The 13,074-nt window shown below is 44.3% G+C and overlaps 1 protein-coding gene across 3 annotated transcripts in view; it reads left to right on the top strand.

Annotated features, from left to right (window-relative positions):
* The window catches only part of MCF2L2 (MCF.2 cell line derived transforming sequence-like 2), a 115,293-nt gene extending 107,279 nt beyond the window's left edge, over positions 1 to 8,014 (top strand). For 2 of the 3 annotated variants that reach the window (XM_083868529.1, XM_083868528.1), the window contains exons 27-32: positions 798 to 869; positions 2,545 to 2,631; positions 4,689 to 4,807; positions 5,346 to 5,458; positions 6,107 to 6,210; positions 7,335 to 8,014. In XM_083868529.1, the coding sequence (XP_083724655.1) occupies positions 798 to 869; positions 2,545 to 2,631; positions 4,689 to 4,807; positions 5,346 to 5,458; positions 6,107 to 6,210; positions 7,335 to 7,435 (596 nt within the window). In that variant the 3' untranslated portion in view covers positions 7,436 to 8,014. The remainder of the gene's footprint in view (positions 1 to 797; positions 870 to 2,544; positions 2,632 to 4,688; positions 4,808 to 5,345; positions 5,459 to 6,106; positions 6,211 to 7,334) is intronic. The other variant, XM_083868530.1, reaches the window with a different exon arrangement.
* The last annotated feature ends 5,060 nt before the right edge of the window (positions 8,015 to 13,074 follow it).

The raw sequence follows: 13,074 nt of genomic DNA, 5'->3' as shown, positions 1-13,074 counted from the left end.
TTCTTTAGTGTGGTTTATCAAAGAGAGCATGTGTGAATTGCAATGAAGGTTAAAATTTACAGTTTCATACCAAAAAGTCCTATCCTAGAATCTTGTCTGCCAAAAGACTCTTGGCAATCTCTTGGGATACTGAGAAAGTTACTTCTGCAATCTTCAAAGCTAGAAAACAGAATCAGTGCTTTTCAATTAAATGCTTTATTTACAGCATCTGCTTTAAGAAAATATTTGAGATTACAAAAGAACTGAAGCCTGAATCTCGTCCCAGCATCAGCCTAGATGCAGATCTAGCCAGGGTGTTGTGGTCATCACTTCTGAGGCTGCAGCTGCTGCTATGTCTGATCCTCCTGACAGTTCAGCTCCCCCCACATGTGCAGTCAGGGCACAGGAGAGGCGCTGCACATGGACCTGTGGCTGGTGCCCCCCATTTCTGTGGGTCAGAAGTGTTGGCTCTGTGGGCTGTGCCCTGCCAGCCTCACCTTCAGCCAGGGCGAAGGCTGGGACTGCGGGTCCGGCTGCCTTAGTGCCATCTCCTGGGCAAGAGTGAGAGGAACATCTGTGAGACATGAAGGGAAGCAGATTCTTTTGCTCTGTTGTCTCAATGTCTGTTGACAAAAGGGGTCTGTTCCCTATCCACTTCGCAGAAGTGGTGGTGTATCTTCACCACCCAGAACCTAGGGGTTGGTCATTCTTCTGGGTGAAATTGAAAGTGTTGGGTAGTTAGTGTTTTCAGATGATAGGAAAGCAAGTTTCTCCTTTAACAATATTTACAACCTTGTGACTCTGTAAACTTCACACAGGTCCCCTTGTTCCTGCAGTTAAAGTCAAGAGACATGAAATAAAGAGTGACCCAACTCCCCTGGGGTTTGAAGGTAGGAGTATTTCCATCCTGCATGAAAACCTCGTTTGATATTATTCACTCAATTCACGTCTCATCACAGCTGGTGGATGACACTGGAGTCCATTAGGGGGTTGGGGTCAGTTTATCTGCATAATTGGCATAAAGACAGCTTGTCCTGTCCCCTGCACTCATATTCACCCAGGCATGGGTCTAAATTAAACTCCCAGTTCTCTGCCTGTTTTGGGAAGTAAAGCTCTAGACTGTCACCTGGATCTGGATTTTCTGCCTGGCTCTGCCTCCCTCCATAGGGAGCAGCAGCAGGGAGCCAAGGGACTACTTTTCACCTTCACCTGCACTCTGCCCACTTGCATCCCTCTTCCCTTTTTTGTTTCTACTCCTAATAAGAGAAGCAGGAGCCATGTGCATGAAGACTACAGGGGAGGCTAACTGTGCATTAATAGCCATTTCAGGTGCAGTGTTTCATTTCAGACAAGCAGAATTTCCACCAGTTTGTTGCAGCAGGTTCATAAAATACTGTTTAACAAACAATACCAAAGTGTTAAATTGGGATGCTGTTCCTCAGCCACTTGAGGACACCAGCTTCCATTTCCAGCTTTCCCCTTTACCTGACAAATTTGCCATAGGGGGATACAAGGAGCCAGGCACCTCTGCTGCAGGACAGGCAGGAGAGAGGTGGGCTGAGGAATCCTTTCATAGCATTGTGTTGTTCTGCACAAAAACTTGCTGGGAAGAGCTGATGAACAGCTCAGTGATGGAATTGGTGAAATATCGGAGCTATCTCCCATGGCACTCCCAGCAGAAGAAAAGACTGGAACAGAGAGGTTGGAAGAAACAATTCAGAGGTAGCAGAAGCAGTTTTGCTCTTTGCAGAATATTTTCTTTTGCCAGTGACCTCTGGCACTATGTTTAGAACCATCCTGGCACCCAGCACGGGAGTTTCCCAAAGCCTGGGGTTTCCCTTGCTTTCCTCACTGACAGATGCCCTGATGTCAGCGTCCCCTGTGGCTGCAGAGGCAGGGGACATTTCAAGGTGCAAGAACTACCTGCAGCACAGAACTGACTTGCTGCTCACAGGTTAAAAGCAAGGTACTGCTGCACAGCATCTTTCACTAGACTGAGTATCTTTAAGTAGAGAACAATGAACATTATCATCACCAGAAGATATTGCAGCTATTGCCAGGGCTCTGACTGAGGTAATAACACAAGTGATTCGCCCTGCCTCCCAAATTCTGTTGCATTCATCAAGAGTGAAATAATTAATTTCTGGCCTCCCTGGTCCCTATTTAGCTGCTGTATGGATTAAGATCAAAACCATAAATTATCGCCTACAAAATTATTTGAAATGCTGCAAGGAAAACGTGTTGAAAATGGGCAAGGATGCTGTAATGAAATAGAACACTGCACTGTTCACTCAGCAATTGTCTTCCTTAATTAACATCAATACTTCTGTTTGATTCATTTCGCTGTTCTCTGTCCTTCTCAGACTTACAGTCTTTCTGTGGAATGCTGCTGTCCTTTCACTCATTTGTGCTGGTCATGTGTCTCCTCTTTTATAACTGTTGGACCCCACTCCACCTGTTTGTTAAAGAGACTGTCAGTTGCAGAGGTGATGCAGGAATTCACTTTGTACTGGTTGTCTGGTCACTATTTCACCTTGAAGACACAAATTGTACTTCCTGTCACAGATGCTTTTGAGAACACCATTTTGGCCCAGACTAAATGTAATGCTGGTTCCACCACGAGATCCGTACCTAGATCTGCTTCACAGACAGGTAAACAAAATTATCTGTAAACTAAATTTGAGAGTGCAAACTAAACTTATGGTAATATTCACTCTCTTTATTATAAGGAGAGTTTTCTCTTTTGCTGAATACTATTTCCCATCAAAACAATGAAAGAACAAGCCTGGATCAGTAGCTTAGAAACAATGCCCCAGATTCTGGTTTTCTGAGGTCAGGAAAAAATAATTATTTTAATTGAAAGCAGAGAGCTCAGAATTTGATCTGTCTTATTTTATAAGAATTAAGCATGAGAAACAAGCTGTTTCTTAGTTTCTGAAATTAGAATAGTGATTTGTATGGAAGAGGGAGGCTCATGCATGTATTTGTAAGGAATTCTTGCTGGTGAGGTTTCTAAATGACAGTGGCAAAACACTGTGGAAGCTTTGTCTAATGGGGTAGAGGGATATCTTTTTCTCTTGGTGTTTGTAGTCCAGACTGTGAATTTGAACTAAAATTTCCATAGCAATTTGAAGTTAATTAGAACCAGCATATTCTTGTATGTTTAGACCTTTGCTAGTATTGCTGCTGTGAATAAACTGGTACAGGACAGTGTCACTTCAGAGGCTGCTTTATACCTTCAAGAGTACAAATGACCAGACCAGACCTGTGAGGTGACACCTGGGGATGCAGCTCTGCTGGAGGAAGGTCCCTGTGTCCCTGTCACTGGGTTGCAGTTGCTGGAGCAGACAGTCCTTGGGTGGCAGAAGGAGCTGCAGAGCTGCATGACCATGTGCTGCACCAACCAGTGCTTATAGCAGGGAGGATGTGCATGAGGCAGGATTAAATAAACCAATTAATAAACCCGTTTCTCCCAGATCAGGTCACTTTTCTATTTACTGCCTAAACTGCCTGGCTTGGGTTTTGTATTGTCTCAGGCCAGGTTTTGGTGTGGGTTGAGAGTGCTGGGATATCCATAATCCCACTGTGTGAGCATCTGTCTCCATCCTTGTGGTCAGAACTTTGCCCTGTTGGGAGCAATGGCCCACAGGATGTAAAGAACCTGGTTCAGCATCTGCTCAGCCCAAGTCCCTGTGAATCAGCTAATACCCAGCAGGTACATTAATTAGGAAGGCACATGGTAAACTGACTGACTCCATTCAGTTTGTATCTGTCAGGGCTGCAGAATCATTTGGTAGATGCAAGGTCTGTTTCCTCTGAGCTGGACTGTAGTCATCCCCATCCCCACCAAAAAGGGGACAGGCATCAAGTGCAGGAAAGTGCAGATGATGATTGCCATCTGCACAAAAGAGCCTGAGATACTTTTGCATCATGGGAGCCTCAGGCAGACAGGTCCTATAAGGCTCAGCCTCAGTTTCCCTCAGGACACATCCTATGGACATGCCTTTTTAGGTCAAGAGAGACTGGCTGTTAAGCTTGGGCTGGAAATCTCTCACTGAGTCCATTCCAGTGGGTTGGGGTGGTTCTGGTGAAAATCATGCAGTAATACAGGTAACAGCACAAATCTGATTGAGATCTCTCCTCACACCCCTGGTTCTCTTTGTGCCTTGCTGTTTACTCTGTCGCTTCCCTGCACTTGCAGCCTGCTCCATGGTATAGTCTTGTAAATTACTCAGGTGGTAATGTCACCTTGGGGTGAGATGGAGATAGGAAGTCACCCAAAATTCTATGGCTTTTTCCTTACTTAAACGTGTGGAGGTAAGCTGGAAACTGAACGCTCATTTCTGAAAGTCATGTCAGCACAAGTTATCATTTGCTCTGCAGGAAGATTCCTGGTCCTTGTTTTTTGTACCTCCTGAGCTGAAGGGTCTGAGCAATGCTGAGCACTGGAAGTACCCATGGGTATGAACACTGCAGCCATATGCTGCTCTCACACCAGGGACAGCGAGTGGTACAGGCTTTTAGAGACAGAATAATGGCTGTGACATAATTTTTTATGGCAAAACCATGGAATAAGCTATAAAAAGTACCAGCAATTCGGTAAGTGGAAGAGTGGGAAGTGAACCTGTGATATTTATTTTACAAAGACTGATTCTCAAAGAGGCTAATATCTGAGAGCTAAGTCTTTCTGGTTTATCTCTTTTGAAAAGGTTGGCCCAGCAGACAAATGCCTTCTCTAGACACATTTGAAGATTTTGAAGCCATCCCTTCCAGCATGGATGAACTCTCCAACTCTTCTGATTTGGAGGAAGAGACCAACCCCAATAATGTAATTGCTTTTTAAAATTACACTGCCCTTTCCCAGCACAACTGCCTCCTCTCTAAGGATCACAATGTAACCTGCAAATTTTGGGTTCATACCAGCCTTAAATCCATGGATGTGTGGAAATACAGATGGAAATTTGATCTGGGGTGTTGGGAAATTATTACAAGACTTTTGTTGATCAGGATGAGGATCATAAAAAGTTGCCCATACTTGTAAGCTGTCACTTTGACTGCTACAAAAGTGAGGGAAAACTCTGAGTCTTTAAAAAAGTAATTTCAGACTTTTCCAGATAACTTCACCTGGTGTCACAAACCCAATTTTTTTATCAGAATAATGGCTGGTGGATTAAGCCTAAATTCAGAGAACAGGTCTATCCAAATTTTGATTAATATTTAACCTGTGTGTGATAAAACACCATTGCCTACAGAAGAAATCTCTGCCAGCTTGAAATACCTAATTCAGTATTTAACTAAAATCTCTAGCACAGTGTTGTTTCATCCATAGTGATTGTATTTCTGGTGCCTTGTTTCATTTATTTTAGGGGAGCAATCTCTTCCGGGTCGAAGGCAGTTTTGACAGCTGCTTCCCAGATTCTCTTACTCTTGAGGATGGAGATTTAGTGCAGTTTGTGCAGGAAGGAGAAAATGGTCAATGGTGAGTATGGCAGAGAGACAAAACTGCACAGGTAGAACAGCCATAACCTCCTGGAAAAGATGGAAAATATTCAGAATAATGTCAAAGTCTCTTCAAAAGCAGCCCTTAAAAACAAAGGAGTCCAGGAATGGTGGGGGATCCATCTGCTTCCAAACAGATCTTGAGGGCACAGGAACAGACTGTCCCTGTCTGCCAAGGGAAAACTCTGAGTCTGTAAAAAAGTAATTTCAGACTTTTCCAGATAACTTCACCTGGTGTCACAAACCCAGTTTTTTAAATCAGAATAATGGCTGTTGGGTTAAGCCTAAAGTCTAAATTCAGAGAACAGGTCTATCCAAATTTTGGTTAATATTTAACCTATGCAAAACACAACTGCCTACAGAAGAAATCTCTGCCAGCTTGAAATGCCTAATTCAGTATTTAACTAAAATCTCTAGCACACTGTTCTTTTATCCATAGTGATTGTAGATTGATGATCTTGAAGGTTTCTTCCAACCTAATGATTTTGTATGGATACCTATAGGACTGCCCTGGGTCTTCTGCCTTCTTCCTTAATTTAGGAAATAATAGGCCAACATGCACCTCTAAAAAACACAACCCAGGCAAAGGCAATGTAGGAAAATTCACTGACTGTTTTCTGAGTTTCAGGTTAGTGAAGAAACTGGTCTCTGAGAAGAGCGACTGGGTTCCCTCCAGTATATTGCAGCCAGCAGAGGGGGACAGTAACAACATAATTAAGAGCAGCAATGCAGGTAATAGAGAAAATGTGTTACTGGTTTGGTGTTTTTTTTTCTCAATACTGAAAAACGATGCGATAGTAAAAAAAAAAAGTGATAAAAAGTGCACTTTCTCTATTAAAGTTCTTACCTGAGTGCATGTCTGTGCTGCAGCCTCTGGTGACATGGCAGAGCTAACCTGAAATTTGGTGCCTGGGTATCAAAGCTGTTCAGGCACAGCAGCTTTCCTTGGCCTGACTTAATTGTTTTCCCCTTTCTGAGCAGAACTTGAATCTCCCATCCAACTTTTATGGCTATTAGTACAGTGAGCCCCAGTGTCTCATACACAGGGTGTGCCTGCAGGACAGCTTTGATCTTGGCATGGATAGACTTTGGATGTAGACCAGCATCAGGGCTGTGCTTCTGGCCTAGGTTTGAACACATTAAAATTTCATGAACCATTACTGCCTTCATCATATTTCACAGCTGGAAGGGCTGCTCTGGCAAGATTTCAGCCAAATCAGCACTAAAAGTCATCCAAAGCTGAACCAACTCAGCTTTGGTTCTGACCTAACACCCAAACAGGTTGCACTGGAAAAGATGAATCTGAGCAACTCTGCAGATCAAAGGTTTACAATTCTAGACTAATATTTGTCCATCCTTAAATATAATTTACCAAAATGTGTCCTGCTTTTCTTCTGGTAGCAGAAGAAAGCAAAATCTGGCACAGCCTGGGGATCTGCAATGGAGAGCTACCAGCACTTTATTCTGAGTTACTGATCTCTTTTGATTTTTTTGGTCAGTTTGTTAAAGTGGAGGAAATCCTTTTTGAACCTCAGGATTCTTTGCTGTGGTGTAAAGGGAGTTTGGTAATTACTGCTCCTTCACCACCACAGCAGGTCAGTCCTCTCCTCACCAGCCCAATGGTGGCCCTCATTTCACTGGCATGTCCAGTGCTTCAAAAGAAGAACAAAGCCAGGCACATGTTACAGTTACACACCAAAAGAGCTTCCCTTGCCTTTTGTGAGGGGATTAGGAGAGCAGTAGAATTGTGATTTAATGTTTTATTTTATTCCAGGCTTTTAACAAAGAACCTCAAGACTGTAGATGGAAAATCTGTAGATGTATTGTAGTGACAATGCCCATGTCCTCCTTTTCAGACACGTACAACGATTCCTGCAGCACAGCCTCAGTAGAGTCAGACACGAAGGAAAGTGAGGTGGCCAAAAGCTTCCCAGCAGAACAGAGGACTGGCAGCTGAACAGCAGGACCAGCCTTCCTCAGGACCCGTCCACCTGTCTTTATCTTGGGTGGACACTGGATCAAAGCTGCCTTTCTCACAAGCTCTGAGGTTCATAATTCACTAAAATTTTATCAATGTGAACAGATGAGAACTGTGCTGTCCACCTGGCAAGCTGGGAAAAACAAACTTGAAAGGAGCATTAAACATCCAGAAAACATCAAACCTACCTTCAGTATTAGAGGAGAAAAATGCTTCTTGCATTGATTATCAAACTGTTTCAGAAGATGTGGCCTAAATTAGGTCGAGAGCAGAGCTGAAGAGTTTCTATGCACGCACCTTTTGCTTGAGCACCACATCACTGCAGAGGGGCTCGTGGTGGTTACGAGTCCTTGCTCCACCCTGGGGTCACCTGGAGGTTTTCCCATTTGCTTGCCTCTGGCTGTGCCTTCCCTGTCCTCCTTAATTCCAGCTGATATATCATCACAAACGTGCCCTTTTTGCTGTCGGTCAACACCAAAAACCCGCCTTGAGGGTGGCTGTGGAAAGGAGATTCCTGGCTGGGAGCACTGGGGCTCCGTGCAGCAGTGATGTGACTCCCAGGCTCTGCTGCGCACAACATTCCACACCTGGAATGGCCCCACTGCTGGCACCTCCTGGCTGGGAGCTGCAGGGCTCAGCAGGGAAGTAAAGACGTGTAACAGCTACTGTGACAAACACTTTGAACTCTTTTTACAGTCCAAGTCATTCCTCTGCCCCCTCTACAGTCTCTGGTTGCTGGATCACAACCCTTTGCATTTGGTGCCGAGAATTCAGTTGAATGCCATTTACTGTCACATGTTTGAGTAGACTGCATGCTTTCCTTGTGTGCTGGGCTATGAGTAGATTACATTTCACCCCCCATTTGGAATATACTTAAGCATTGCAAATAGGCAGTGAGCATTAGATGCTCCGATGAGTGGATAAAGTGGTGGTGTTAAATACTTCTTTCCAGGATCTTTGATGAAAGGACTGTACCAAATCTCTGCCACATAAGATGTAATGTATAATATAAAGTGATTACAGATGGTATGATTCCTACACAAGCCATTAGCTCATTTCGAGCAGCTGTTAAGGCATGAAGGTATTTTGATGGTAATTGGGTCTTAGGTCCCACAAAAAGCTGCTAGTACTTTAGTAAAGATAAATATTGACTGAGGGTTGCAAACAGGCAAAGATCAGTCTGGTAAAACTGAGCCCAGAGGAAACTCGAGAGTGAGTGAATGGCTTTCACTCTTAGGGATGTTTTGTTTAACCCTCAGACTAGTGGTGCTTTATGTAAATAACAAAGGGCGCTAAAAGCACTAGAAATGGAGATGAAGCAAAACCAAAACCCACTCTTTACTAATTGAGCTTCTGAGCAAAGCAGTAAGTGTGTGTATCATTTCTGCTCATACCTTCGCAGGGACTCGAATGTTTTCCTTTGTGTCTCAGTGGAGGCTGTTGTTGCAAGTACCTTAGTGTGTGAGTCAGGATAGCTGTGGAGCAGGTAGATAATCCTGTTTGAGAAAAAGCCTTGGAGCAGGTAAAGGCTTAGCCAGAATTTTTTTTTTTTTTTTTTTTTTTTTTTTTTTTTTTTTTTTTTTTTTTGCCTGTAAAGACTTTTTGCTTGATTTTAAGTTGCACTGTGGTGATTGATTCCCATGGCTCTTCTAACGCTCCATATGTAAACTCTGTGATTTTTGACATTTTCTGTTCATGACTAAAGGACCTGAGAATTCTGTACCTTTCTGGAAGCTATTTTTGTCCTACAGAGGTAGGAGTTTGCCTGTTTTTGTTGGTAATTTACCTCAAAAATGACATGTAAGCTCTCAGGAACATGAATCCTCTTGGTCTGCTGTGGTTATCAGCATCTTACAGGAAGAATCGATTCCTTTCAGTCTCCTAGGGAAATATGCAGTGACATTTTCTTACAGTGCAATTACTTTGTCCTCTCTCTAAAACGAATTCATTCTGGTTTCTCTATTACTTTCAGTAGTTTTTGCACAGGAACAGTGCTGCTGTCTACCCCTGCTCTAAGCATAGGAGAGGGAAGGGTCAGGGAGCTTTGATTGCACATTAGTGAGTATACTAAGCTTTTGTGTGCGGGAGAGATGGGGAAGCGTTACCCTGGGGGTATGAAACTGCCAAAACGAAGATTTGTGACATTGCTGATGGATGGAAAGACAAAAACCTGCACTTTGGAGTTTTATTTTTGAGGAATCTCATTCTGATTGTGAAATGGCAGTGGGAAGTCTCTGAACTGAAGATGAGAAGCCAGGTACTGTCAGTCCATTTCCTATCTCTGCAAGAGCAGGGTGACGGTGTGCTGGTCCTACATCCCCTGGTGCCCCAAAACATTCCTGTAAAATGAGAGCTATTGAATTTCCCACTAAATACTAAATTTTACCACACATATAAAAATTAGGGACACTCCAGAGAAAAGCAAAACATTCAACCCCATATGCCCCAATGTGCCCTCCAAGAGTGCCACTGGTGGCATCCTGTGGAGCAGTCTAGAGCTGGAGGAGGGAATGAAGCAGAGAATGAGGAAAAGGGTTCTCTCCCAGCTCCAGACCATCTGTCATGGCAATTACAAAGGTAGGGGCTGGATTACTGCATTCTCCTCCCTACTTCACTTTTGAAAACTTTTTCTTTCCCCCCCACAAAAAAAAAAATCTCATGTATTATCCTGCTGGACCAAAGTCTGAGTGTGTCCTGTTCCATGGATCCCAGGGGACAGGTCCCTCTGTCCTGTGGCTGTGCAGCAGTGGCACAGCACTCTGGTCTTTGGGACTGTGCCACAGCTCCTTGGGCACTCTGAGCCTGAGCAGGGAGCTCACAACCATTAACTGTGTCTTTAACCTTCCTGCAGTGTCAGGTGCCTATTTCATGCCTCCACATTCCCAACCCAGGGCACAGGGCAGCCCTGGCAGGGTGTCCTGGGCAGTGACAGGGCGCTTTGGCTCCAGAGTCAGAGAGACAGGGCCACTGCAGGGCTGGCTTTGGGAAAGAATGTGTTCAGTGACACACCAGGCTGCTGACAAGTCCTGGAGCAGCCCACGATGAGTAACCTTCTGGCTTTGCTGATGAGACAAAATGGGGTTTGATGACTTTTGGAGTTTTTTGAATAGTATGCAGGATAGTCTTTTAATTAGTGTATTTCTGTCAAGCAAGGTGATAATTAAGGGAATGACTCCCCATGTACAGTCTAGAAGATGATTTGGTAAAGTCCAGCAAGACTACTGTGTGTGTTAGGGTATGCTTATTCTGTCTGTAGGTCTTTGACACCATCCTTTTCAGGTAGATGGACCTAAAAATCATAGTTTTCAAATAAGGATTTCATTTCAGTGTTGTTTGGAGATGATATAGTGACCATTTAGAAGTCATTTAAAAGTAATGGTTGTGACTAAGTTTTGGCTGTAGAAGACACCAGATCCCAGGTAAATCTGTGCCTGGCTGTGCTCCCTGGGCCTGGGCTGGTCACACCTGCCCTCCAGGCTGAGGGTTTGCTCTCCTCCCTCTGCTCTGCTGCTCTTCTGCAAAACTTCAGAATCTTCACATCCTCAAAACTGCCCTCAAAACTGCTCACTCATGTGTGGGTGGGCTGCACAGTCTTTCCTTACTGGCACCAATGGCAAACAGAGACGGGCAGTTGCACGACACACAAGTCTTGCTTTTAGTAAAACAGGCTAAAATAGAATCTGGCCTGATCCTCTCCTCTCACCTCAACCCCCCCAGGTGGAGAACCAGACCAGTGCTCGTTGTCTTGGACACAAACAGCTGCAGCCAAACCACATCTGAGCTCTGGCTTTTCTTGCCAGTGACAGCAAAGCTCTGTGTGTGTCTCATGTTCTGGTCGTGTGTGTGATGAGAAGCCATTTTATTATCTATGATTTTCTTAGAGTCTTGATATTTCAAACAGGATTGGGTATGAGAAAGGTCATGTGATTCCTTTCCAAATATACTCAAAGACTTCAAATATATATATATATATGAGATTAGAAATATATAAGAATAATAAGAAAAAAGATCCAAAATGTGTATTTCTTCTTGCAGCTGGACTGAAATAGCTGTTAAGATTTCCTCTCCCCAGCTGAGAATTGGTACAGTTTGTTTTTCTTACATGATTTCCATGGTGTTGATAATGATGTATTTGTATATTGTGACTGATGAGAGATAATCAGACAGGGAAAGAGCACAGAATTACCTGTCCTTTTTTTCCAGTCAAGACAGAATGTATGAATTTATTACAAGAAAAAAAAGTGTGCAAATGAACTTCCTGTAATTAGGCCATTCTGACCTGTGTAGAACCACACTTTGTTTGAAATTTATAAAAATTATAACTAGTACAAAACCCTGTGGTTGATGTCTCTATATGAAGCAACAAGTAAAATGAGAATTTTTTTCCTATTTGAAATAAATGAATTATCAGTAAAGGCACATTAGCAGAGCTGAAAAATCCACACATTTGTCCAATATAAGTTTAGTTTGTCCAACATGTGTCAAAAGGCAAAGTAGGGTTTTTTTTCCTTTATCCATCTCCCTTAGTCATGTTCTGAATTGCTGGGACTCTTAGGAGTGTGCAAAGGTTCACACAGCTCAGAGGAAGTTGTAGATGACTTTATAATAGTTACTCCTGAGATATCTGCATGCCTTTGGCCACCAGCATTCATTAGGGAGTGCTAATTGACCCAAATACAAGCTGTGGATCACATAGAAAGGCAAGCAGGTAACAATGAGAGTGTAGAAACACCGTGCAAATCGAGCAAGATAAACTGGAACTGATTTCATGCAGCATCCAGATTTCTGGGGGCAAACTTCACCTCACCTGACTTTCCAAGTCCTTGGTGTCACTGTGTTCCTGCAGTGAGAATTGGAATGAGGGAAAGAGAAGAATTAGGAGCTCTCCAGATGCCAGCGTAGGGGTTGCTTTGTCTGGCCGGAGCAGGGAGTGGCCGGGACAGGGAATGCCCAGGGCAGGGAATGGCCAGGGCAGGGAATGGCCGGGACAGGGAATGCCCAGGGCAGGAGTGAGCGATGCTCTCCTATGGCACATCCCGGCCCCGCACCCGGCACTGCCCGCGCAGCTCCTGCCGGAGCCCTGAGGAGCCTTTGGTGTGACAGCGGCGTTTGGATGCAGCACTGACAGTGCCCACCCCATCCACCCTGGACGGGAGCAGAGGATGGTCCCCACCTGGGGCAAGAGCCCGTCTGGGGCTCTGCTCAGCCCTGTCTTACTTGTAGCAGGTGCTCTATGAAGATGGTCACACCTCTCCCCTTCTGTGCCTTAACATAATAGATGGAGTTTGGCCTTAAATAAAGTATTTTCCAAAGAACACGGGGAGATGGTGCTGATTTACAGGCCGTAACCCTCTGCTGGGGCACTTTGCACCAGGCTCTCAGAGAGGGAGGGACATGCACGAAGCTTCCCCTGGTCTTGCAGAGCCCCAGGTTCCCGTGAGCCCATCAGTCACTTCTCTTTTCACTTTCTTTCCTAACCATCATTTATTTCCTTCTGCGTGAGTTTACAGACGAGAGGCATCGGTCTCCCCCTCTCTCCCTCCACCTCCTGCCCAGCCATGTGACTGAGCACTCCCTGCAGCAAGTGAAACTTTTCATTCCGCAGGGGAGCTCAGTTC

This window comes from Zosterops lateralis (genome assembly GCF_965231275.1).
Source record: "Zosterops lateralis genome assembly, chromosome: 10".
NCBI classification, from domain to species: Eukaryota; Metazoa; Chordata; class Aves; order Passeriformes; family Zosteropidae; genus Zosterops; species Zosterops lateralis.
This window is presented reverse-complemented; position numbering and strand designations above follow the sequence as displayed.